The following is a 26,469-nucleotide window of genomic DNA, read 5'->3' as shown; positions in this document are numbered from 1 at the left end:
TTACCAGATACAAGGGACTTTATTCATTTACCATGTTGAACTGTTAGACACAGAGGGGGCTCGGAGCAGTTTTTGGAAGTGGACTTGTCTTCTTGCAGCCCTTCATCCTATCGTGCCAGTGGCTCTTCCTCCAGCAGAAGGCCACCATGTGTATGTCCACCCTACACGTGCACCACAGGTGTCGCCCTTGGCCATACGAGGCCCTGCACGGTTATTCATGGTCTCCCCTGCCTCAGGTTGCTATGAGAAGAGCACCCTTACGTGGTGGGGACTGTCAGCAAAAGTCACCTTCCTGATGGCCTCCGCTCAGTCTGCTGTCAGCCTGGGTCGTGACTAAAGTGCAGAGGCTGACAGGGCCAAGGAGAGTAGACTGTTACTTTTCAGGGTCACTGCTTGACTTGGCAGATGATACCGGAACCCCTCTGGCTGGTCTTTGGGCTTGGGCTGTTATTCAGGCTTTTCGCCAGCAGAGGGCAGCGTGGCATGGGGGTGGGGGAGGAGGTTGGGTGGGAGTCCCAAGGGCTGGGTGGGAGCTGGAAAGGGGTGCTGTGGATAGGACCCTTCAGACGCCTCAAGTCTCAGACTCGTCCGTCTCTTCAGTGGAGCCATCGCTCTCTGCTTCCACCTTGCGGGCGTGATGGAGGGGTCTCCAGGGAGAGCCAACCCGGGGAGGGGTCCGGGAAGGCAGGCAGCCGGCCTCTGGGTTGGCAGTGGCCGAGTTGACCAGGCCTGGGATCTGGGCCAGCCTGAAGGAGGGAAGAAGCCCAGAGGGCAGCTGGGGGCCTCCTGTGTAAAGACCTAGACTTCCACGTTCGCTCTTGCATTTGGATGAAACCATGGGCTCTATTCCCAAAGGACTCAGAGAGGCCACCTCAGGCCTCTGCTGGAGCCCAGACCCCTGACTGACGGGCGTGTTGCACACATTTCGCTGTGTGACCCAGAACAAGGCATGGCCATGTCCAAGGGACAGATGGCCTCCCCCACAAGGGGGCAGCACTTCCCCACTTGACACTTACAGCCGTTCCAGCTCCTCATCCATGGCTGGGTCGTGCATCAGGTCCCCTTTGTCAGGCAAAGCTCCTGCGAAATAATTGGGGGCCACAGAAGTAATCTGAGTGTCTTTCAGGCAGGCTGAGGTCAGACAGTTCCCAGCAGAGGCCCTCACCTTCAGCTCTACCTGCCTTGCTGACCCTGGGAGGGCTCATCTAAAAGATCTGAGAAGTGCTCTTTCTAAAATTTTTTTTTAAATTTGAGCACAGTGGACATGGAATGTCTATTAGTTTCTGGGGTTCACCATCTCCGTTTCTTATGCTGAGCTCACCACGAGGGCAGCTACCATCTGTCACCACACAACGTTATTACAGTGTCATTGACGATAATCTCTGTGCTGTGCCTTTTATTCCCATGACTTGTTCAAGGGAAAGAGCTCTTAAGAGAAGTTTTAAGAGAACTGTTCTGGGGGCAGGAAGTTGTGGCTACTGCTAGATAAATTTAGTGAGCCCACGCCTACCCTCTTCAGGTTGGGGCAGGAACCACAGCTATGAGACGTCCCCACACTTCAAGGTCCCTGTACACACGGGGCTGTCCCCTTCCAGGGCTGGGTGGTGGGTTGTAGGCTCGTGCGGGTGGCTCAGTTCCTTCCTTGAGGCCCCGGGTACTGGGGGCCAGAGACACAGAGTATGTCCAGCTAATCCCCCACATCAGAAATTAGCCAGCTTTGTGTCCCCCCAGATCAGAGGGAGCCCACTTCAGAGACCGTACAGTCAAAAATGCTGCCTCAGCTCCTCAGAGGCTCTGAGCGGCGAGAACAGCAGGCTGCGTCAGAACCGGACCGGACTCTTCTGTGTGGCCAGGAGCCGCCAGGCCAGGAGCAGCCCCTGTCTGCCCGGCCGCGACTCTCTCTGGGCTGGTTTTCTCAGCTACAGACTGAAGGGAAAAGGCAAGAGGGGGCAGTCTGGATTCTCACTGGAGCCGTTAGCGGTGGAGGGCAGGTGGAGCTGAGGTCTGCAGGTTGTTGAGGGAGAAGCTTGCTGGTGGTCAGAATGGCGCTCTGGCAGCTAGCAGTGCTGTCTGTAGAAAGCCTCAATCTTAAACTTACCCATGTGGCTTTAGTTCAAGTCCCTGCTTTTCCAAAGCTTTTTCAGATGATGCCTCCTGGCCGGCTTTTGCTGTTAGTGGTTTTCAAACTATGTTCCCCGAGCCGCCTCATTTTGTGTGCGTGTGTGCGTGCGTGTGTGTGTGTGCCTTGAGGACTAAAGGAACAGGGCAACCCCTCTCCACAGCTGGCTGCGCCCCGAGTATCTCCAGACGGCTTTCCTCACACTGGAGATGCGGGGGAGGGCAGATGCCCCATCTCCCACGCGACCCAGCAGCAGGAAAAGTGGTTGACGGAGTGATCACCCTTTTTAAAACCCTAGAAAAAGTGAGGGCACGAGGTTGTCCAGGCTTGATCCTGTACTAGTTGCTTTTCCTTTTCCTTCCTGTGTGCTAACTGGTGGAAGGGGAGGGAGGGGGCTGAGTTACCCCGGTGTGAAAGGAAACGTAAGCAAGTCCCACCCGTTGCCCTCTCACTCCTGACTTCTCACTCCTGTTGGCCTTTCTACTCCGGTCCAGTCAGCGCCCTGGGCCACCAGCATCACTTAGTTGAGGGGTCCCTAGAACTGTGCACACCCAGAGCATCAATTCAGCAAAAGGACGCTGCTAGGCAGCCTGGTGCCTCAGTGGGCCTCGGTCAGTCCTGCTGGGGCTTGCACCCCTGCGTGCATCCCCAGCAGGCTTTGTATCAGGAAAGACCTAAAGCAACTTGGCCTACTGCGGTTAGCATTTAAAAATGTTCAGTTTCCTTCCCTTGACCCCCTTCTCTATGTGTTCCTTCGGCTATGTGTTCTTTCGGACTCCGGAAACGGGCCTCAGGCACACCTGGATACCTCTGGAAGAGGAAGACAAATAACCCTTCCAGCTCTGCAGGGGGCTCTTCCCATGGGGCAGCAGCAGGTGTGAGAGGGAGAAGAGCAGTGCGGGAGGAGAAGGCCGACCAGTAGGAAGAAACGACAGACAGGAAAAACTGGGCCAGCGCAGGCCTCTCCCCCTCTTTTTTGCTCCTTTTCAGATTAATCATTTTTTTCCCCAGCTGGGAAAAAAGGCCGCCTCAGACACACCTTTGCCCTGCTTACAAATGGGATTCAGGTTTCTTTGATATATAATCTCCAAAGCCACTGAGTAAATAGCCCTGTGTCTGCCCAACCTGCAGGCCACTCCCCAGAGCAGAGCCGGGGATTCTATGGGGAGGGGCTGGGCACACCCCTGCCACCGAGAGGCTGCTTCATGTTGGGGCAGGGACTTGGGTGGGGAAGGCTGTCCCTTCCCACCGGAGTGTGAGAGGCCCAAGAGGGCACGTTCTGGCTCCCCAGGCCTCCGAGGCTGACCTGAGAAGTCAGGGCGGAGATGGTGATGCCCCCTCTGCACGGACCATGTCTGCCAATAGCCCCCAGCTCCTACGTGGCTTAGGAGGAGGAGAGGGGAGGAGAGGGGAGGCTAGCCGTGGCTGGCTCTGGCTTACCTAGGGCTTGATTGATTCCATGATGCTTTGAAAGAGCCACAAGGAATCCGTAGAAGGTCAGTCTCTGAACGTTGCTTAGTACCTCTTTGACAAGTGCTGGGGGTGGACAGCTGGAAAGGAGAATGCAGAGGCTAGCTTCAAAGACCGGCAAGTCCGACTGCCACCTTTTTATCAGGACTGAGGGACCCGGTCTGTTCCGGGGGCCCTAAACCCCTGGGGGAGCATGGCAGATGTCCAGAAGCAAGAGCTTGACTGGCAAGAGAAAGAGCTGGTGTGCTCCCGAGCTGGTGCTTTCCGTCGGGGTGTGGGAGGAAGGGAATGGCGAAAAGGCAATGAGAGGCAGCCTCTTCTTGGAGGAGGCCCAAATTTGCTCCGTCTCTAAGGAGACCTTGTGCCGCAGAGAGCAGTGTCACCCTCCCTTTCTGCCGAGGGAAGTCTTTGTACAGTGAATGTTTTCCCTTTCTCTCTAAAAAGTCAGGGCCAGTGTCTCTCCTGGCAAGGAGAAGGGGGCCAGGCTGGTCATCTACAGCTCGTCCCACCACGTGGAAGGACCCTCCCCGAGGGAGCCCCCCGGGAAGCCGTTCGCCCAGTCACAGCCTGGTCTGGGGCAGATGGCACTGTGTCACCCTCCAGGGCCCCGGCAGCCACGGGCCAGTCGGAACATCTGTTCCAGAGCCCGCAGCCCAGTCCCTGGGGCTGTGGTGGGGCCCCCATGCCCCCCTCTCACCTGTACTTGTGCCGGTCGCACAAGTTCTCCAGGCACTGGGAGAACAGCGAGGCCTCCACTCCTTCCAGCAGGCTCGCCTCACCCAGAGGGGGCCGCTGACGGTGCTGCCCGCTGGATGACGTCGGCACAATCACCGTATTGGGGTTCTTGCCCGCCAGCAGGTCCTGATAGATGGCGGCCACGCTCTCCAGGAATTCTGCATACCGCGATGGGGGAGGGGCACAGGTCAGGCAAGGATGACCCACGGGATCCCTTCGCTGCGTCCTCCTGTCCTCCTCTCCCTCAGTGCGCCACCAGCCTCAGCACTTCGCGCATGGTGGCGTGGGAGCAAGAGTCCTCCACCTCCTGGGACCAGCGCCCTTAGGAGCGGTGACACTGCTGTGTGTTTCTGGCCCAGCGTCCCCTCCTTGGGGCAGCTGCTCCTAGACCAGGCAGATGCCCTCTTCCCTACCTTCCAAGCACCCGGTACTCCTTTGTTTTTTGGGTATTTGCTCTGCCTTGCTGGAGTGGAAGATCCTTGAACAAAGGCAGGGGTTGTGCTTTGTCCCTTTTTTGCCCCAGTATCTAGCACGGTGCTGGGCACACGTGAAGTGCTGGAGATATCTTTTAGAGAGTGGACCTGTGCACACTCGCTCCATCTGGCTGTGAGGCCACCTGCCTCTCTGCCCCAAGAAGGTGTGGGGGAAGGCCAGCGTGGAAGAGAAAGCCTCAAGTTGCTAACTTATTAAGCATTTGAAAGGCAGGTGGGGAAGATTCTCCCAGCTCTTCTCCAGGGTCCAGGAGCTCCTGAGCACTGGGAAATCCGTGCTGCAGCTGCTAAGAGCAGGTGGCAAGACCCCAGGCTCCAGCCCCTGCTGGACCAGGCCCTTGGGCCGCCATCAAGAAAACAGAATGTGGCGCCTGAGCGAGGCCAAGGCTGGCTGGGGCCACCAGCTGGCAGGGAGTCCAGGCTCCAAGGACAGCCTTCTGTTTACTGAAGAGCCCATTTTAAGCAAGTCTGTTGACGGACACAGGCAGCAACCTCTGAACCCAGCATCACATGTGATGTCGCCGTGGGCGCCGTGGGAGCTGATGTGCATTTGTATTTATTCCTCTGTTTCTGTGATACCTGATTCGAGAAGGGGTGTGAGGACACAGCCGCTGTGTATGGGGAGCAGCACGGGCGGGGGAGACAGGGCTGGTGTCTGCTTATGAAAAGCTGTGCGGGTGGGGAAATGTGTGCTCGCACGCACAAGCCAGGGCCGAGGGAGAGCCCTTTACCGGCAGTACCGGTGCCGAGCGGCCCGGAGCCCTGGTTTTGGAGGGAGCCCTTTCAGGTCCGGGCTCCCCCACTTACCAGCTCTGCGACTTCGGCTCCTCACCCCGAAGCGGGTCTCTGAGAGGCCCTATCTGCTAGGGCTGTCCTAGGCACTAAAGTCAGGGCTATGCCGGGCACACAGGGAATGTCTGACACACCGTGGACGTGGCGTGGACGTCAGCGCAGCGTGCACGGTTCCAGTTACTGTCATTGTCACTTAGGCCGCTTTGCCACTGCCGGCTGGAAGCGCCGTGCCTTTCCATGTCTCGAGAGGGCAGAGGGAGGTGGCTGTGCAGACCGAATCTTGTGACCACCAGTGGGGACGAGACATCCTGTCCATGACCCACGGTGAATCACGCCACCGGAGGCAGTGGGGGGGGGATCAATGGGTGCGCCAGGCAGCAGATGGAAAGGACACCAGGGTAGGACAGGCAGACAGGGCCCTGACAGGAGCCCACATGGGGCCCTGGAAGGCTCTCACCTGAGTAGTAAAACTGGATCTGGAAGGCAAAAAGGAAATCTGAAAAAGACATCAGGCAGTCCATGGCGTCATCCATGAGCACGATCCTGAGGGGGAAAGAGGGAGAAAATGTGAGAGAATGTGTGTGGGGGGTGGGGGATGGGGAGCAAGTGAGTGAGCTGCTATCTGGGACTCCTGTCTTTTGGGGACAGCAAGACATTCGGAGAGGGGTCCCAAAGGCCAGCTCCTCCCCATCACCTCACTTGTCCATCAGCGGGGCTCTGCCACCAGACTGCACCGACCACACGGCCCAGGGCAGGCTCCCAGTTCCATCTCTGTGGCACCAGCTAGTGGCTGGAGCACGAGGAGGGAGGAGGGGGGCAGCAAAGAGAGGGTGCAGCTGCCATGCAGCCAAGATTTCTTTTCATATACTTAAGCAGTAAATCCTTTCATCCTGCAGCGAGGACCATTTAGTTCAGAATAAATACAGCTGAGCAGAAAGGCAAAAAGAACAGCCAGGAAGCTTAAAGAGGTCTTGGCAAGTGGCACCGAGATTTAAAAAGCTACCAAGGGCCCAAACAACTTCAGGCACCTCTGTCCTGGGACAGGGATGGCAGACAAGGGAAGAGGGGACAGAGCTACTGGGCACTCTGCACTTGAGAGGGTCAGAGACACACCCTGTCTTGTGACACCGTGGCAGCCGTGCAGCTCCTTGCTGTCTGTTCCCCCAAGGGGACCACCCTCTGGGTGTTCCTGTCCAGGCCCTCCCACCCCCTAGGAAGAAAACCATCCGATGACTAAATGATCAGACCAAGGCCATGTTCATACCCTGCTCTGGGCCGCATGCAAGAGGGCATAGGAAGGGAAGGAAATTAGCACACGCTGGGCTCTATCCAGGTGCCAGGCAGGGCGCCAAACTTATCTCCTGAAGGGGAGCGGGGCCCCCGATCTGTTTCTGACTGGCCCTCCTGGCTTCATCTCCCCTGTTTTGCAAAGTTGTTTTATTTTGCTGTCTTTGTGTATTTTTTGAAATCTCCCTTCATTGCCTTGTGTCAGAGGATCCCCAAACTGGCACCTGGATTGGCTTCAGAGAGAGTCGGCCCTGCACACCTCTGGGGGTTGGGGTGGTGGTAGAGAGGGGAGAACATCAGGGGCCCCTGCAGCTGTGCGAGGCGGCTGGCCCTGCTTCCGGGGATCCCTGAAGAGAGAAAGCGTTCCTCCATCTAGTCTTTAGTCATAGTAAAGACAACCATAGGAATAGGGGACCCGTACTGAGTACCTACTTCATGGCAGGCCTTGTGCGAGGTATTTAACTATATTAATTTTTATTCCACAACATTCCTATGAGGTAGGTCTTGTAATTACGTACATTTCACATGTGAAGGGACTAAGTCTCAGAGAAGTCAGCTTGGCGAGACCACATAGCTGGGGAGTTTGCTCTACTCCACAGGCCATGGTACTTTCCATTAGGTCACACTGCTTCTTTTATTTATTTATTATTTTTTAAAGAAGATTTTTATTTATTTGAGAGAGAGCAAGTGCATGCCTACAAGAGCGGGGAGGGGCAGAGGCAGAGGGAGAAGCAGACTCCCCAGTGAGCCGGGAGCTGTACTGGACACGGGGCTCCATCCCAGGACGCTGGGATCATGACTTGAGCCAAAGGCAGACGCTTAACGACTGAGCCACCCAGGCGCCCCTCACACTGCCTCCTTTAAAATAAAGATACAGAATAGAAACACTAACATTTTATTTCTTAATCTATGTGGCTAACTTATTTTCTTTCTTTCCACCTATATTTTAAGGCCTTAATATTTCTCATGTATCTCTTGGGGAAGAAAAAAATCTGCCCAACTAGGAGAGTTGAATATTAAAATTCCAGCTGGAAAAAAATTCAAGGACGGAGGGCGGACAGGAGCAATGCTGCTGGTAGCCACCGGGGGGCGCCCTGGTCCCTCCATCAGTGGCTCCTGGAACCAAGTGCTGAGCCACATAGCTCAGGTAGTTGCCCCCATTTCTCCTAACCTAGGAGAACCCAGGCAGGCAGAAAGGAAAAGACAGAGAGAGAGAGAGAGGGCACAAAGCCCAGATTCTGATATCTGGATGGGGAGGGAGAGGCGACAGAGGGCAGAGATAAGGCAGGTAGGGCAGGCTGCGGTTACAAAGACATCCAAACTACAGAGGAGGAGCGAGCTCTCCCGGAGCGCACGGGGTGGGGGTGGGGTAGAGCCGCGGCAAAGCTTTTCCAACCCAGGCACAATCGGAGAAGAAAAAGGTCCCTGCGGAGGGAAGCCAGTGACCTTTCCTTCCTGCCCTACCCCCAGGACAGCTAAGAACCCGAATGGCCTGAAGTTAATTACTAGGGAAGAGCACTGGGCTGAGAACGTCCCCAAGCAGGAAACCGCGAAGGGGAGCCAAAGCCTTTGAAGATGTTACTTGGCTGCTCTTCTTTCTCATCAACCTGGACCCAGTGCTCCTGTTTATAGCAACGTATTCCTTCTTTCTTTATTTCTTCATTTATATTGTGATACAATTCAAATACCATAAAATTCCCCCTTAAAAACGCACCGTGTTTTTCAGCATGTTCACGAAGTTGTGCAACCGTCACCACTGTCTAATTCCAGAAGTTGTAATTCTTGCTAATCAGCATGCTCCCGAGACAGGCCCTGCCACACCAGGGCTTTGAAGCAATTGCCATACGCATCTTCCTCTCTCAGCCGCAGAGAGCACTAGAAGCTGCAAACAGGGCCCACCCTTCCAGCTTCGGAACGGCCTGCAGCCTTCTGCCGGGGCCATTCTTAACTGGAAACATTAGCAGTCTCTTTTCAGTTGGGCAGCTGGGGAAGGGGGTAGCGGTCAGAGGACAGGAGACCCACCATGGGAGTGTGGCAGGCTCCGTGGCAGCAGGGCGGTGCTTTGGTGGACACTGGTCAGGAGGGATCGGCGGGCTGGTTGGGGGAAGCAGGCCATGGCGGGGCTCTCTGTCTCCTTCTGAGGGACACGTGGCTGGGTCCCAGCAGCGCTCGTGCAGGGGACGGAGGGGTTTCCTCAACTGCGGGCTATGCGACTGGCTGCCCAAACAGCCCCCTGGGTCTCAGCTCTCGGGGACAGCAACACCGCTCCCTCTTCCGCTCAGCCTGAGACCTTAAGTCCTGAGGGCTTCCTGGAAGCGGCCTCCCTTGCTTGCCCCACAGCAGTCAGTCACCAGGTCCACAGCCCCCTCCGAAGCCCACCTCCACGTCTTTCTTGTGCGCCACTGGATGATCTCCTGCCCGGCTTCCTGCCGCGACTCTTGCCTCCTTGTAGTTGACTAGCCACACTGTGGTCACAAAAACTTTTTCTTTAAATGCGGTTTTGAGGGGTGCCTGGGTGGCTCAGTGGGTTAAGCCTCTGCCTTCGGCTCGGGTCATAATCTCAGGGTCCTGGGATGGAGCCCCGCATCGGGCTCTCTGCTCAGCAGGGAGCCTGCTTCCCCTTCTCTCTCTGCCCGCCTCTCTGCCTACTTGTGATCTCTCTCTGTGTCAAATAAATAAATAAAATCTTTTTAAAAAGTGCGATTTTGACCACTTCACAACTCTGTTTAAAGCCCTTCATGGGCTTCCCATTGACCTGGAACAGGATCTGGCATTCTTAATCTGGCTTATGAGCCCACAAGATCCACTCCCTGCCTCCCCTCATCCTTCTAGGTGTCCCGGAGGCCACAGGCAGCCTCTCCCACTGGATTCTGGTCATACTGACCTGTAACAGCCTTCCCAGCGCGCCTTCCTTCCTCATACCTTCCGAGCAGCCAGGGCCCCTGCCCTGCACGCCACCCTCCTCACCTACCTGAAGCCCACTCCTTCTTGGCATCGGAGCCTGCAGGCTTCCCCACTCCACACGCAGAGGTAGGCCCCCCTGCTACCAGCTTCCGCAGTTCCCCGGGACCTCCTCGTCCTGTTCATGTCTCTCATCGCCCCAGGACTCTGAGTTCCACCTGCTCACACCTGTGTCCCTCAGGCGTGGCTTGACTGCAGGGTCTGGCATGTGCAGGGCCCATAGTAGGCGCTTGGCAAATATTTGTCGAATGAAGGAAAACATGAATACATGAGTGGGGAGGGCCACGGTTCTCTTTTCCTTTCCCCTGGCCAGCTGACATCTGGATTCGCCATTCAGTCTGAAGAGTCCACTGAAGAGGAACAAGCTAGGGTCATGGGACAGGGGCGGAGAGTCCCAAACCACCGCGTCAGACAGATGACTGCACGTAGATCCTTCAGCTTAAGAGCAAAGACTCAGGAAGAAGTGTGGGTTGAGACCCGACTCTTCTTTTTTTATGGGGAGGGGTGGGCAGAAGGAGAGGGACATAGAGAATCCCAAGCAGGCCTCCATGACCCTGAGATCGTGCCCTGAGCCGAAGCCAAGAGTCAGATGCCCAGGCGACCTGAGACCTGACTCTTGAGGACCGGCCTCTGAGGAAGATGTGACAGGGACCTGAAGCCCGGCCCTAGACGACCTTCCAGCTGCTCAGCTCTGTGATTACAGCTGCTCTGTGAAGGAGTGAGCGGCCTGTGGCAGTGGCTCCTACTTCCCCAAAGCACGAAGGAGCTTCTTCCAGCTCGGACAGAGTGTGTGGTCCCAAGGGTGGGACAGAACGAGCAGCTTTTCTGTCAGTGCTGGTTCCGTAATTTGCTGTTTGGAGGGCCTGTGGCTGCAGAAACGCCTCAGAGACTTACACAAAGAAGCTTTTAGAAACATTACATGTTGCACTATCTCCAAACGAATGCTCGGACCCATGAACACTTCTGGGTCTCTGGCAGCGGAATCTTGGCAAAACTGTGGGAAAAAGCAGGCAGGAGGTGACAGGCCTGTCTTTGTCTTTGGTGACAGGGACCGCCCCAGGTTGTAGGCCTTGCTTCCCACAGGCAGCTTCTTCGGCCCGGGCTCACACTTGTCACTGCTGCCAGAGGGCTCATGAAGGAATCGCCTGGAAACCAGGTCATCCCCATGTGCTGTTTTCCAGTTGATGGCAGTTGGCTCCGCACCCCTCACCGCCAGAGGCCTCCTGCTAACGTGCCAGCTGCTCTGACACCTGGAGGAGCCTGGCGGCCACTGCTTTGAGGTGGGAGCCAACAGGGAACCGTTGCCAACAAGAGTGTACGCGGCTATTGGACTGTGGAAGGTTCCTTGCAGGCCGTGCTGCAAGTCTGGAGAGGGGGCTGTGGGAGAGATGTCAAGGCAGTGCCGTTCAGGTGCGCTCTGAGTGGAACCATGTGGAGGGTGGAGTCTGGGGCAGGCAACCTTCTGGAATGAAGAAGGGACACTTGGCAGGGTCAGGGCTAACCCCGAGAGGGCCGGCCCTTCTCTCCCTCCCTTGCCTGCTTCCAACAGCTGGGACGGGCTGGCTGCCCCGGGGTTAAGTGGGCGCCGAGGAAGCGACAGCTTTCAGTCCGAACCTACTGACTTGCCAACTTTCTGTTCACCCCACGGGTCAGTGTCCCCGGACTCATGGTGTGAGCTGCCCCGGCCTGCCTGGAGCTCTGCGTTGCCAGCAGCCGGGGGAAGGGAGGCCAGCTCCACCGCTCCTGGCCCCATGATCGTGTTTTTCTGAGCATCTGTGTCCTTGTCTGAAGAGAGGAGCTGATCACAGCTCCCATTTCATAGGGTTCTGGTGAAAAGTCCATATGAGGCTGCACTGTGTTTTGTGTGTAATGAACACTCAAAATAAGCGTGAGCTGCTATCAGTAAGTGTATTCCAGTTGGCTGAAGGTGCTGGAAGAGCTCAAAATAGCAAATACAAATAGAGCTTGGAGGAAGCGAGTGCTACCAGGGCCCAGCCACACGGAGGCTCTCGGGCGGAAGCCAGCAATCTAGTTTCGAGCCCACTTTGGGGGGAAGCCGGTCCTCAGCCAGAAAGAAGAGCCACCATCCATGACGGCATCTCTTTTGGAGGTCAGACGCCCGGGGTCTGTCACGGGTGAAGCGGGTCCCCCAGCGTGCTGGGACTCACGGTGCATCGGCGGGCTGTGCCTTCAGATCCCTGAGTGTGGATGAAACCACGAGCGGGCCACCTCCTGCGGCTGGGGGGAAGAAGCTGCTGCTGAGGCTTCCAGGGACATTTCCTTTGGGTCATCTCTCTTCTGGACTGTGAGGGGTGCACCCTCATACTGCATGAGTTGCCAGGGTTGTCTGGGTCACCGCTTTTCCCTGGCTCTAGCCTGCACCTCTAGGGTATCCCGAACCCCACCTGCCCGGCAGTGCCTAAGCAGCTTGACCCAGAGAGCGCAGAAAATTGAACAACAATGGTTAATATTCATTAGGGCCTTACTGTGTCCGTTAACAGTAAGGAACATACACCCATCATTTCTTCTCATATTAATCCTAGGAGGTGAGCTCAAGGAGTATCCTCACTGAGAACACACAGGTTCAGAAAGATTCAGAAACTTGGCCAAGGTCACAGGTCAAAATGCAAGAGCTGAAATTCCAACACAGGTCTCTGACCCTAATCGCAGCTGCACCCGGAAAGAACACGGAGGCTCTGTGCTCTCTAGTGGCAGTGTCACCTTCCTGGGGGCGCTGTCCCTTCTGCCACTCCCGGAGGAGTTTGTTTGCAGTGTAGAGCAATTGCCTGGTGTTGGGTGGGGAAACTGAGGCCCCGTGCTGTTTCTCCCTGGCAGAGCTTGAAGGCCCAGGCTCGGCCATTTCAACCCCATTATCCTCGCCCCTCCCAAGGAGCCCGGCCACTGGGGGCCAACTGTTTCACGCTCTTAGGATGAATACCAAATCCAATGCATGGCCTCGTAGGACCCTCATTTCCTCTTCTGGTCCCCAAACTCCTCAAACTCCAGAACCACTGGCTTCTCGAAGCTCCTCTAGGTCATCACTGGTGATAGCCTGGCGTCTCCTCCAGGCTGCTTATTTCCCTCCCACTGCTCTTCCTGCCCCCATCACTCCCGGCCTCATCCTACCCATCCCTTTTGTTTTACTTTATTTATTTTAAGATTTAATTTATTTATTTGACAGAGAGAGAGAGCACAAGCAGGGGGAGTGGGAGAAGGAGAAGCAGACTTTCCGCTGAGCGGGCAGCCTGATGTCAGGCTCCATCCCAGGACCCTGGGATCGTGACCTGAGCCAATGGCAGATGCTAAACCAACTGAGCCACCCAGGCACCCACCACAAAAAAAAAAAAAGTTGTGAACTTTTTTAGATTTGCTTAAGTTGCCTCAACGTGATGGGACCAATTTGTACCCCACCAGCACTTTCTGAGAGTTCGCCATCCTCCCCAGTGCCTGTGCTACCAGACTTTGGAATTTAAAACTTTGGTCATTTGATGTGAGGTGGCATCTTGGTTAGTTGGCATTTCCCTGATTCCTAGCGAGTTTGGGCATGAAAATGTGTGCATATGCTTAGGAGCTGTTAGGGTTTTCTGCGTCTACTCAGATAGGCCTTGGATAATTTTTCAACTTCTTTGTCTTTTCCTTATTGATTTTTAGGAGTTCTTCATAAAAACTTTTTTAGACTAACAATTCTGCATACCAGTCTATTGTTAATTATACACCAAAATATCCTTTTTTAGTCTCTGGCTTATCTTTCAACTTTGTTTATGCTATCTTTCGTTGAGCAGAAAATTTTAAATCTTTTTTTTTTAAAGATTCATTTACTTATTTCAGAGAGAGAGAGGGAAGGGGGGAGGACAGAGGGAGAGAAAATCCAAGCAGACTCCCCACTGAGCACAGATTCCCACGTGGGCAGTCTCAAGAGCCATGAGACCACGATCTGAGCCCAAACCAAGAGTCGGCTGCTTAACTGACTGAGCTACCCAGGTGCACCTTGACTTTCTGGATCTTAAGAATTCTTTTACCTGCTAGCCATACATATATTTTCCTCTCTTTTGTAAGTTTTGTAAGTATATTTCTGCCCTCCACACATAGGTCTGTCATTTATGTGAAAGTGGCTTCTGAATATGATATGAAATATGAAGCTAACTTTATTTTTTTCTATATGAGTAACCAATTGCCCCATCAATGCTTATTGAATTATCTTTTCCCCTACTCCTCTGCAATAATACCTTTTTATATATCAAGTTTTTATAAATGTGTGGGTTTGCTCTGGTCTGCTATGATGCCTTTGTCTGTCCTTACTCTAGGACCATACTATCTTAGCAATGATAGCCTCAAAACTAAGTCTTGATAGCTGTTAGGGTGTGTTTGTCTCTTACTAATCCATTAGGCCACAAATTCAACATTTCTTCCTCCCGGAAAAGCCTTTCATGATTCCCCAGGTTAGGTCTTGTCTCCTCTGTGTATGTTCCTACAGCACTTGGCACTTCATTTACGTAACGTCTGTGGCTCTGTCAGCTTGTAAGATCTTTGAGGCGTAGAATGACATCTAATTTGCCTGCCGTTAGCCTCTCCACAAGCATAATGGCCAGCACATAAGAGGCACTTGGTAAATATTTGGTGAATGAAAGAATGGAGACGGAAAAGATGGCCTGTTTTGGCAAAAGACCTTTTGGTGGCAAGCTGGGGAAGACATCTAGGCAGAAAGATATCGCCAGGCAGAGGCATAAAGAAAGACACCAAGAAAGCATAAAGCGATCTCTTCCAAGCATAGCGTTAAGTCTGGAAGGTAGCAGATGCTCAGGAAACATTTGAACAATGAATTTCGCTACCACTCCCTATTCATTCATTATAATTTTAAAAAATAGGTGATATTTTTTGACAGCCGTGTGACAGGCATTTTACATGCATTATTTCATTAAGTCCTAAAAACTATTTTATGGGGCAGGTGTTATCATTGTTTCCATTTTACAGATGAAGAAACTGAGGCTTAGAGAAATTGCTCTGTGTCATAGGCCAGGAAGTGAAGGAACTGGGATTTGGGTTCAGAGCTGTCTGGCTCCAGCACCCAAGTCCCTCACCGTTAGGTATCCAGCTTCTGTGACACAGCGGTCAGCTGGAAATGACCCTCTTAAATGGGGGTGAGTTGCTATGTCTAGAACCAGATTCTTTAGGAGCTTGTGTGTTTTCGGGTCACTGTGTGTATTTAGCACATAACCATGATAAAAGAGGTTCCCGGTTAAACATGTATTACTCACCAGGGAGTCTGGCCTTCAGTAAGAAGTGAGTTAAATCGTGTTTTATTTATTTTTTATTTTTTAATTTTTTTAAAACACCTACTTTTTAAAAAAATATATTTTTATTTATTCATTTGACAGACAGAGAGCACAAGTAGGCAGAGAGGCAGGCAGAGAGAGAGAAGGAAGCAGGGTCCCCACTGAGCAGAGAGCCCGATGCGGGGCTCGATCCCAGGACCCTGGGATCATGACCTGAGCAGAAGGCAGAGGCTTTAACCCACTGAGCCACTCAGGAGCCCCTAAATCGTGTTCTAGATGACAAGAGAGAGAAGGAACTGTAATTCCTTTGGGTGCAATCAATTCTAAAATGCCAGGATGAGGGGCACCTGGGTAGCTCTGTCGGTTAAGCGGCTGCCTCCAGTTCAGATCATGATCCCAGGGTCCTGGGATCGAGTCCCGCTTCGGGCTCCTTGCTCAGTGAAGAGCCTGCTTCTCCCTCTCCCTCTGCCTGCTGCTTCCCCTCTCTTAATCTGTCAAATAAATAAATAAAATCTTTAAAAAAAAATAAAATGCCAGGATGAGACTGGCCCGTGATGCCCTGGTCAGTACTCTTCCCAGTGTCGTCCCAGACGGTCGGCATCATCTGGGAAACTTCTGGATTATGAATTTTAGAGCCCCACCTCAGATCCGCCAAACTCCGGGGATGGAGTGCGCCATCTGGGGTTTCATAAGCCCTGCAGGGGACCCCGTGTCACTTGCACCTTGAATGGGCTCCAGGGGTGATGGTCCCCTTGGCACAGGAGGGAGGAGGCTAGAGTCTGCACGCTAATCACCGGCAGTTCTCTCTTTACAGACTTTCTGTCATATGCATATTATTTTCTGACTGTTCTGAAATGAAAAAAGGCCAGAAAAATTGCCTTAGGGAGCTGAGGAAATTCTCGTTTATTTTATAAAAATCCGGTAATAATAATGCCAACATTATTTTAACAGCAAGAAACTATTATATATTGAGTGTCTATAATGTGCTAAGCAATATATATGAAACAAAATTCTATGTATGTGTATATATATACATATATATGATCTTATATAACTATATATAATATAAACACATACATACAATTTTGTTGTTGTTAAAACTTACACCACCCTATGAGTTAGTTACTATTATTCCCCATTTTACAGATATGGAAACAAGGCTTAGAGAAGTTATGAGAAATCCTCAAGCTCATCCAGTTAAAAGTGCTCCGGTGGCATGGACCCCCCAGGTCTTTCGAAGGCCATGATGCCTGTGCTCTTACAGGTCAGGGTTAGTACTACTACCTCCAACACTGAAAGTTTACTCTGTGCCAGGCATTCCTTTAAGCACATGACATACTTCTTCAATTATTACAACTATTATTATTTCCATTTGACAAATGAGGAGACAGAGGCTCAAAAAAATTAAATAACTTTCCCAAGGGCACAAGCTGGTAAACTGTGAAACCAGGATTTGAACTCAAGAAGTCTGGCTCCAACTGCATGCTCCTTGCCTTGGGGAAAGCCTCCCAGCGCATGGAGGATGGAGACAGAGGTTAATGCCGCCGCCGCTGCAGGAATGCATGAGGCGGAGGGCATCTGTGGCTAGGCCCGTCCTGCATCCCATTTGCTGTCTTTCCTTTCCTGTGCTTCCTGCTCGCACCTGCTGCCCTCCCCCACCCCCGGCCCCAGTGCTTGTGGCCTATAAGTTAGGCACATGTGGAGACACCGTGCCCCCGAACAGGCTCTGGTGCCCAGCTGCTGTGGATGACATTCTCCTCCGCATGCATCATCACAGACTGGAGCCTCCTTCTGTGGCCTGTCCCCAGACCTCAGGGCTCCAAATTAAGGGAGCCCAGCCATGAGACGGGAGAGTGCAAGGCCTCTTCTAGCAATAGGAATTGCCTTGGAGGCCCAACCACCCCCCACTGTGATTTTGATCAGAATCCTGGCCTTGTATGTGAGGAAGTTGGGATCATGACCTTCAGGACAAAATAAGAATAGCTTAAACAATTAGAGAACACTTTCTGGGATACATACAACTTTTTCTATACACACACCAGCTGGAGTGGAGTGGGTAAAAATGGCATTGGGGAGGCGGGGTTGACACAGAAGCCTGAGATACAGGGAGCCAACAAACTTCCCCCAGGTCTGAATTCACCTCTAATTTCATAGCCAGGATCCTGAAGATGGTCCTAGGCCCTTCTGTTGTTTAACTTTGCATCCCCAGAATCCCCTCGCACTGCTACTGACAAGGACTGGCTATAGTGCTTCCTCCTCAGATGGAAAGTCGGAATTTCCTATCTTACATCAGGTGTCTTGGTGAGGAGGGGATGAGCTTTACTTCTGGCCACAGCCAGGGCAACACTACTCCAGAGGCTGGTTAGTATGAGTAATTGTAAGAATCTGCGAATTGGAGATGGCTGTGTTACTTCTACTGTAAACTCGAGGGCTTACATGTATCAAATTGTTGGGAAGGGAATGGGAGTGGGCCGGGCAAGTGCAATGCTATGGCGACTGGGGGATGAAAATCGTTCAGAAGGTCACCCTCATTAACTTGCCACCCATCTTTCAGAAAAGGAAGACAGAAGCCAAGGGGAGATGTCACAGAGTGGTGGCAGGCAGTGATGGAGCCCAAGTGGTCTTCTTCTAAGCCCAATGCTAAGCTCCTTGAGGAACAGGAACTATATCTGCCCGTCACTGTACCCCCAGTGTGCGTGAGAGCTCCTAGCATGAAATCGGCCCTTAAGAAACATTGGACGTTCAAAACCACAATGAGATACCACCTCACACCAATCAGAATGGCTAAAATTAACAAGTCAGGAAATGACAGATGCTGGCGAGGATGCGGAGAAAGGGGAACCCTCCTACACTGTTGGTGGGAATGCAAGCTGGTGCAACCACTCTGGAAAACAACATGGAGGTTCCTCAAAATGTTGAAAATAGAACTGCCCTATGACCCAGCAATTGCACTACTGGGTATTTACCCTAAAGATACAAACGTAGTGATCCGAAGGGGCACGTGCACCCGAATGTTTATAGCAGCAATGTCTACAATAGCCAAACTATGGAAAGAACCTAGATGTCCATCAACAGATGAATGGATAAAGAAGATGTGGTATATATACACAATGGAATACTATGCAGCCATCAAAAGAAATGAAATCTTGCTATTTGCGATGACGTGGCTGGAACTAGAGGGTATCATGCTTAGAGAAATAAGTCAATCGGAGAAAGACAACTATCATATGATTTCCCTGATATGAGGAAGTGGAGATGCAACATGAGGGGTTAAGGGGGGTAGGAGAAGAATAAATGAAACAAGATGGGATTGGGAGGGAGACAAACCATAAGTGACTCTTAATCTCACAAAACAAACTGAGGGTTGCTCGGGGGAGGGGGGTTGGGAGAAGGAGGGTTGGGTTGTGGACATTGGGGAGGGTATGTGCTATGGTGAGTGCTGTGAAGTGTGTAAACCTGGCGATTCAGAGACTTGTACCCCTGGGGATAAAAATATATTATATGTTTATTAAAAAAAACTAAGGAAATCTGGTGGGAAAAAAAAAGAAACATTGGATGAAATGAACTACTGGCTCCTGTTACACAGGGATGAACCCCGAAAACATGATGCCTACTGAAAGAAACTAGATGCAAAGGACCGCATATTGGATGAATTTATTTTAAAGATCTAGAACAGGCACATTTATAGAGACAGGAAGCAGATTAGTGGTTGCCCAGGGCTAGGGACGAGGGAGGGACTGAGGAGTGATGGCTAAGGGGTGCAGGATCTCTTCTGGGGATGATTAAAATGTTCTAAAATGGACTGTGGTGATGAATCCAAATATCCTCTGTGAAATACTAAGAGCCATAGAATTTTGTACGCTAAGTGTGTGAATGACATGGTATGTGAATTGTATCCCCAGAAGCTGTGAAAAAGTTGTGATGAATTGGGCGCCTGGGTGGCTCAGTGGGTTAAGGCTCTGCCTTCATCTCAGGTCATGATCTCAGGTCCTGGGATTGAGCTCTGCGTCGGGCTCTCTGCTCAGCGGGGAGCCTGCTTCCTCCTCTCTCTCTGCCTGTCTCTCTGCCTACTTGTGATCTCTATCTGTCAAATAAATAAATACAATCTTTAAAAAAATTGCGATAACTATATAAATGAACGGACAAATGAATATAGGATACAGTTGCTGACTTTTGTTCTTAGAGTTACTTAGAACCACAGACTATTTGAACCATGTAAAATTCCTGATAAGGGAGATCGCTCCTATGTGCATTCAGTCGGGAGACATGTATGGAATGTGTAGCGTGTATCTGGGCACTAGGTGCTCTACTGAGCGACAGGGGTCCCGCAGCAGCCAAGACTGGCAGAGACCCCGCCTGCCCCCATGGAGTGCACACTAATGTACTCTTCCTTTTCTCCTTTTCTCTAGGAATTTTTTAGTTAGAGATCATGATTGATTTTTATCATTCAGTGATGTGGAAATCATAGTACAATCTTTAAGAGTACTGAGCTCCCCCCCCCAAAATTTGAGGCTGAATCTTCCTTAAAATGATCTGACCCCCAAGGGGAGCTATCATTGGAAATCTGAAGGTAACTCTACTTGGCTGTTTTTACTTATTTATTTATTTTTAAAAGACTTTATTTATTTATTTGACAGAGAGAGAGAGAGATCACAAGCACATAAGCTGGGGGAGGAGCAAGGAAGGGGAGACTCCCCGCTGAGCAAGGAGCCTGATGTGGGACTCCATCCCAGGACCCTGGGATCATGACCTGGCCGCCTTTAAATTGCAAAAGATAATCTCCCACATTTTATTTTCAACTAATCTAAATCTCCTTTGGTTGGCAGGCAAGTTAAAATGATAAAAGCTGAACTGCAGACTCGGCCAGTGGCCGACAGGCCCCGGAAGAATAAGTATCCACGGAACAATGAGGAGAAGATTTGGGGGCGCATGATCACAAAACATGTTTTGCACGTGACCAGCAAAATCAGCCCATGAGCTGTGAACTGCAAAACAGCCTGTCCCAGTGTAAGGCTGGGGCCCGATGCTGGTGGCAGAGGACTAGCTGGTGGAGGAGCTGGTTGGCTCATTTTAGAAGGACTAGGATGGTTCTTGGGGTAGTGCAGCCAATGCAGTTGTGGTTTCGCTGGGTTGAACCACCACACAGAAATGATTTCACCATATGAGCAAGTAAGAGCATGAGGTTAAGAGCAAAATCTCTGGATGCAGGCAGCCTTGGGTTCAAGTCATGCCTCTGCTACTTCCAAGCTTTCAGTAAATTCAGGCCACCTCTTTAAGCCTCTGTTTCCTATTTTTTTTTTAATCGAGTTACATCAGTTTCCTCTTCAATATAAAAGGAAGGTAACAGTTCTTGTAAGGATCGAGTGAGATAACTAAAATGAATGAATTTAAATGAGACAATGAAGGTAAATGCATATATTATGATTTAGGTAAGATGGGCATTTCAGAAACTGTTATTAAGGCTTTACTTTTTTAGAGCAGTTTTCGGTTCATGGCAACGTGGAGGGGAAGGTGCAGAGATTTCCCGTAGGCTCCCCGCTCCCACCACGCACAGCCTCCTCCGCTCAATATCCCGCACTGCGCGCAAGTGCGACGTTGCACAACTCACGAGGCTATACAGACACGTTGTTATCACCCAAGTCTGTACTTCACGTTACCCTTCGCTCCTGCTGTTGTATGTTCTATAGCTTTGGACAAATGTATAATAAGGACGGTATCCATCACATATAGTACAACATCGAGTGTTTTCCTAAACGTCCTCTTTTCTGTCAATTTTAGACAACACAATTTTTGAAATCCTTCCATTTGTCACCTTAGCTCAAATTCCATGTTAAGGAAAAGTTAACGACGGCATAGTCCAAAGACTTCACTTGGTTAAAAAAAAAATCAATGACTGTGAAGCCAAACGCAGAAATTAGGGGTTCTAAACTATTTCTGTCAAGTCTTCCTGGTTCTGGACAAATCTTAAAAATCTTTTAGCAGAAATAATACAATTCACCTTTCCCTCACATGGGCTTTACCACCTTCGTGCCTTTCCAGTCTCCAACCTCAATCCTCTCCACTGGTCGCTGCCAACTCTTGCCCCTTCTCTTCTCAGAATATCCTCTAGAGGTTTCTCATTCTCTCTCTCTCTCTCTCTCTCTCTCTCTCTGTGTGTGTGTGTGTGTGTGTGTGTGTGTGTGTGTTTGCCTCTTCATCTCGCCACCCCTCAACTATATCTGCAGACCCAAAGTCTCCCCACAGAAACCACAAAGGATCATTTGGTTTCCCTTTGGCAACGGCAGAAAGGGAATATTACATTTTGGGGCAAATCCCAAATAGACCCCCGACAAATGCTAGTTTCTCCCTAATGGTTTTTTAGTCTACCTAATGGTTTGTTTGTTTGTTTGTATACATTTCAGGTTTCTCTACGAAGCCCTGGCGCACAGAGGGCTGAGCTGGCTTCTAGAGCCCAGGGACGTACCTGGCCGCTTTCTGAGTGAGCTCCAGTGGGAAATCCGGGCACAGCAGTTGCAGCAAACAGTGATACTCTCTCATGGTCAGCAAATCTGAAGTTGAAATGGAGAGGAACACGTTAGGCGTCTGTGTGGGAAGGCATTGGTCTCTGTTTGGCCCATTCCTGGTTTCAGACCTCGTTGCGATAGAGCTCCTCTTACAAAGGTGGGTCAATGTTAGGCGTGCACTAGCCACCAACCTCCAGCGGTGAGATTTTTAAGTTCACTGTTTCTACGAAGGTCTTCCTGGGTGGAAAGTACCCAGCTACAACACTTTGGCTAAAGGAGCTTCACTGGTTTGAAAAATGGTTGGGCGAGAAGGGAACAAGAGGAGTACCTTGATCAGCCTTCTTAGTTTGGTTTTCCTTGTGTATGAAAACCCACAAGAATGAGCCGTTTCAAAGCTGGTTAAATCTGCTGAAAGAATCTGGCATGGTAACGTCCACCACAACATGCCCAAAGACCATCCACAGAATATCTGGAAGCACTAGTAAGGCAAACTCAGTCTTGGAATATATGGAGAAGAATACATCATAGCAACCCACAGGCCTTATTACTCTGTCATCCAGGATTGCACACAATCTGGTCATCCTGTTATAAGAAGCCAAGACAAATGCTCAAGATACACGATCAAGGCAACCAAACGGTTCCTGATAATACAGAAGCAGTGCTCTGGGGGAGATGAGCCAGGATGAGGCTCTGTTAGCCCATCAGAAAACCCAGAGAGGTAAATCTCGGGATCCCAAGAGAGAGGACATACACCGATGTGTAAAGATTGTTTTGCTACTGCATGGATCAAAGCCAAAGATTTTAGATCAGTCAGGCAGCGGCAATCCACAAGTACTCTGTACACCAAAGCATTTCACATACAGGAGGACAAGCTAATGGTAAAGCAGGAGCAAGCAACCTGGAAGCCATCCTAACTGGGAGAATGAGTGAGAAAAGGGAATCCAGAGGCCATGGCCACATTTAGGGAATGAAGATGATGATCATAGGCACTTGGTTTCTTTGGACCTAAGTTAGCCCAAGCCACAGGAATCCAGATCTCCTGCCCTGCTAGTTTGGTTGATGCTTTTCCAAGATAAAAACCCCAAGTCTCCAGGGAGAGGCCTGGGCTCCTACTACTTTTTCATCAAAGCTCAATTCAAGGTGGGGGCAGAGAGTTAGACTAACCACACTGCCAGAGTCAGGGACACCAAAGCAACAGACTCAGCGTCAGTGTAGGTCAAAGGATCAAGATGGCTTTTGTGGCCTTCGTCTTGGCCACAATGGGGTGTGCACTTTCCTCTCCTAACTCATCTGACCTCGGGCACAGCCTGGTTGGAGGTTTTATTCTCCAAGGGATGGAGGAAGAGCCCCTCATGGTCTTAGAGATTTGAGGTAAGGGGCAGGAAAGGTGAAGGCCGGGGAGAAAAGCTATTGAGTCTAATGGGTTCCCACATTATTCTCACTCCAGAACTACCCATATAAAGAGGAGGGATTTCTGGCAGGAAGTAAATCCAGGAATACCTTGGAGACACTGTGGGTTTGGTTCAGATCCCCTCAATAAAACAAATATCTCAATAAAGCGAATCAAATGAATTTTTAGTTTTCCAGTGCATGTAAAAGTTACGGTTACACTAAACTGTAATCTATTGAGTGTGCAATAGCATTATGTATAAAAATAGTACATACCTTAACTTAGGAATATTTTATTGCTAAAAAATGCTAATCATCGGGGCGCCTGGGTGGCTCAGTGGGTTAAAGCCTCTGCCTTCAGCTCAGGTCACGATCCCAGGATCCTGAGATCGAGCCCCACATCGAGGGCTCTTTGCTCTGCTGGGAGCCTGCTTCCTCCTCTTTCTCTGCCTGCCTCTCTGCTTACTTGTGATCTCTCTCTCTCTGTCAAATAAATAAATAAAATCTTTTAAAAAATGCTAATCATCATCTGAGCTTTCAGCAAGTTGTAATCACTGATCACAGATCAGCATAATGTTAATGAAAAGGTTTGAAATATTTTGAAAAATTACCAAAAATAATTTGAAAAATTACCAAAACATGGCCCAGAGATGCGAAGGGGGCAAAAGGTGTTGGAAAAATGGTGCCGATCAACTTGCTCAATGCAGGGTTGCCATCAACCTTCAATGTGTAAAAAATGTAATGTCGGCAAAGCACAAAGCTGCCTGCAAAGGAAGGTTCTATCTTTGAATCATCATTGCTTTCCTAGGCTAAGCTTTGGTGGACATATCTAATATCATTTTTGGGGGTCCAAGTGTTTCACAGAAATCCACATTTGTCCCCCCCAAATTACCTACAAGATATCCTTGGGAAGATAAACCAGGTAAAGGAAAATGAGAAGTCCACAGAACTGTGGAACTCTCATATTAGTCAAGAAAATACAAGGCTGGTTATCAGTTTCACAGTTTCAGTCTCCTGGTTTCCAGACCCTCAGCTTTCTTTAGGATTTTTTTTTTAAGTTTTTTAATTTATATGACAGACAGAGATCACAAGCAGGCAGAGAGGCAGGCAGAGAGAGGAGGAAGCAGGCTCCCCACTGAGCAGAGAGCCCCATGCAGGGCTCGATCCCAGCATCCTGGGATCATGACCTGAGTTGAAGGCAGAGGCTTTAACCCACTGAGCCACCAAGGCGCCCCAAGGATCTTGATGATATAACTCATGTAGTTCAAATGCTTGCTTCCAAAGACAGAAGAAAAACACAAAAATCATTCTGTATTTCTCTAAGGCAACAACACATCTTAGAAATACTAAATACATCAGAATAACAGAACACACCACGTTCACCACTTCTAGAACTTGACTTTCCTAAATGTAAAATGAAGAAGACAGTCAGATAAAGAGATGAATGAAAGTCCAGGCAAGTGGAGAACTTCTGTCACCTTGATTGTGAAAAACAGTTGTTTTTTTTTTTTAAGATTTTATTTATTCATTTGACAGATAGAGATCACAAGTAGGCAGAGAGACAGGAGGAAGCAGGCTCCCTGCTGAGCAGAGAGCCCAGCATGGGGCTCGATCCCAGGACCCTGAGATCATGACCTGAGCCAAAGGCAGACACTTAACTGACTGAACCACCCAGGTGTCCCAAAGACAGCAGTTCTACTTCTATTAATGTAATGGCTGGATAATATCAAGGCCACGTGATTTTGAGGGAGAGACATCTGCTACTTGGAGACACTCCTTAGTTGTGTAGTGGGTAATGGGGGGCATGGTGAGTGGTAAGTCTTGTTCTAAAATCAGAACATTGATGAGCAAATAGAAGTTGTCCCCATCTTGTCCTGCAGGCTAGGGTTCAAATCTCAGCTCTGCAATTTACTGGTTATGCAACCTTGGGCAAATTGCTCAATCTCTCTAAATCTCAGTTTCTCATCTGTAAAATGGGAATGATGATGCTTACCTTTCAGGTTTGAAATCAAGATTAAAAGAGATGATGTCTATAAAGTAGTCAGCAGATTGTCTAGACCATAGTAGCATGAAACAATGGGGGATATTTTAGTTTTGTTTTTAAATCCCGGGGGCAAAGATAGGAGAAAAGAAGAGGAAGGTTCTCCTTTCTGAGTTTAAATGCTTAAACACCCAGGAGTGGTTTGCCTTGAGAATTCTGTTAGGTTGCTTCAGCCGAATCTGTTTTTATCTATTTTTTTTTTTTAAGATTTTTTAACTTATTCATTTGAGAGAGAGAGCGCACGCACCAGAGGGGAAGAGTCAGAGGGAGAGGGCAGACTCTCCACCGAGCAGGGAGCCGGGTGCAGGGCTCCGTTCCAGGATCCCAGGACCATGACCCAAGCCAAAGGAAGATGCCCAACAGAATGAGCCACCCAGGCGCCCCTGAACCAAATCTGTTTTTAAATACTCTTTTGCAGTAGTCATTTGTTTACTATCACCATGGGCCTCCTCCGGTCCTGCCTCTGTGTCATAGCAATGAACAAGCCAGCCGTCTCCCACCTCCCGAGCTTCCACTCAGGCCCTAGTTAACCCTAAATGCTCACTTTGGGCCCTCTAAGGGCTCTTCAAGATCTCAAAGCCCTTTTCAGGCAAGGCTTTGTGCCTCAGGAAAAACGGTAATGAAACTGAATAGTCACTGAATTAGCTCACTTAACCTTCACAACAACCTTAGGAAGGAGACTCCATTATTCCCAGTCCCACTTCACAGATAAGGACATGGAGGCTTAGAGCTATGAAATTGCAGTGGCCCTTCAACAATGGGCCAATGAACAATGAGCACTGCTCCTAACAATGAGTTACGGGCACCAAACCCCTGTGCAGTCAAAAATCCCTGGATAACTTTTGACTCCCCACAAAACTTAACTACTCATAGCCTGCTGTTGATGAGAAGCCTTACTGATAACATAGTCAATTAACTTATACTTTGTATGTGTATTTTCCTATACTGTATTCTTACAATAAAGTGAGCTAGAGAAAAGAAAATATTTAGAAAATCATAAGGGGAGGGTTGCAGGGGGAAGGAGGGTAGGGAGAGGGTGGTGGGGTTATGGACATTGGGGAGGGAATGTGCTATGGTGAGTGTAAACCTGGCGATTCACAGAACTGTACCCCTGGGGCTAATAATACATTATATGTTTATTAAAAATTTTAAAAATTATATACAAAAAAGAAAATCATAAGGGGAAAACACATTTACAGTACTGTACTAAAAAAAAAAAATCCATGTACAAAGGGACCTGTGCAGTTCAAATTCGTGTTGTTCAAGGGTCAGTTGTCTTCTATCTGGTGAGTGAGAAAAGAAGGGTCCAGAGCCTGGGGGACAGGAAGGGAACATGGCTTCTCAGAGTGAAATCCTAGGCTGGGAGGGAAAGATGGGGGCGTGAGGGCTGGGGGGCCTTAATACCGAA

At 50.2% G+C, this 26,469-nt stretch overlaps 1 protein-coding gene across 1 annotated transcript in view; it reads right to left on the bottom strand.

Annotated features, from left to right (window-relative positions):
• C7H11orf49 (chromosome 7 C11orf49 homolog) overlaps positions 1-26,469 on the bottom strand; it is a 188,494-nt gene continuing 162,025 nt past the window's right edge. The window contains exons 4-9 of the mRNA XM_044259211.1: positions 21,592-21,676; positions 6,065-6,150; positions 4,287-4,482; positions 3,560-3,669; positions 1,017-1,080; positions 1-746 (exon numbers count right to left, since the gene is read on the bottom strand). Of these exons, the coding sequence (XP_044115146.1) occupies positions 572-746; positions 1,017-1,080; positions 3,560-3,669; positions 4,287-4,482; positions 6,065-6,150; positions 21,592-21,676 (716 nt within the window). The 3' untranslated portion in view covers positions 1-571. The remainder of the gene's footprint in view (positions 747-1,016; positions 1,081-3,559; positions 3,670-4,286; positions 4,483-6,064; positions 6,151-21,591; positions 21,677-26,469) is intronic.

This window comes from Neovison vison, chromosome 7 (assembly GCF_020171115.1).
Source record: "Neovison vison isolate M4711 chromosome 7, ASM_NN_V1, whole genome shotgun sequence".
Taxonomy (NCBI): Eukaryota; Metazoa; Chordata; class Mammalia; order Carnivora; family Mustelidae; genus Neogale; species Neogale vison.
The sequence above is the reverse complement of the archived record's forward strand: the minus strand, read 5'-3'. Positions and strand labels throughout refer to the sequence as shown.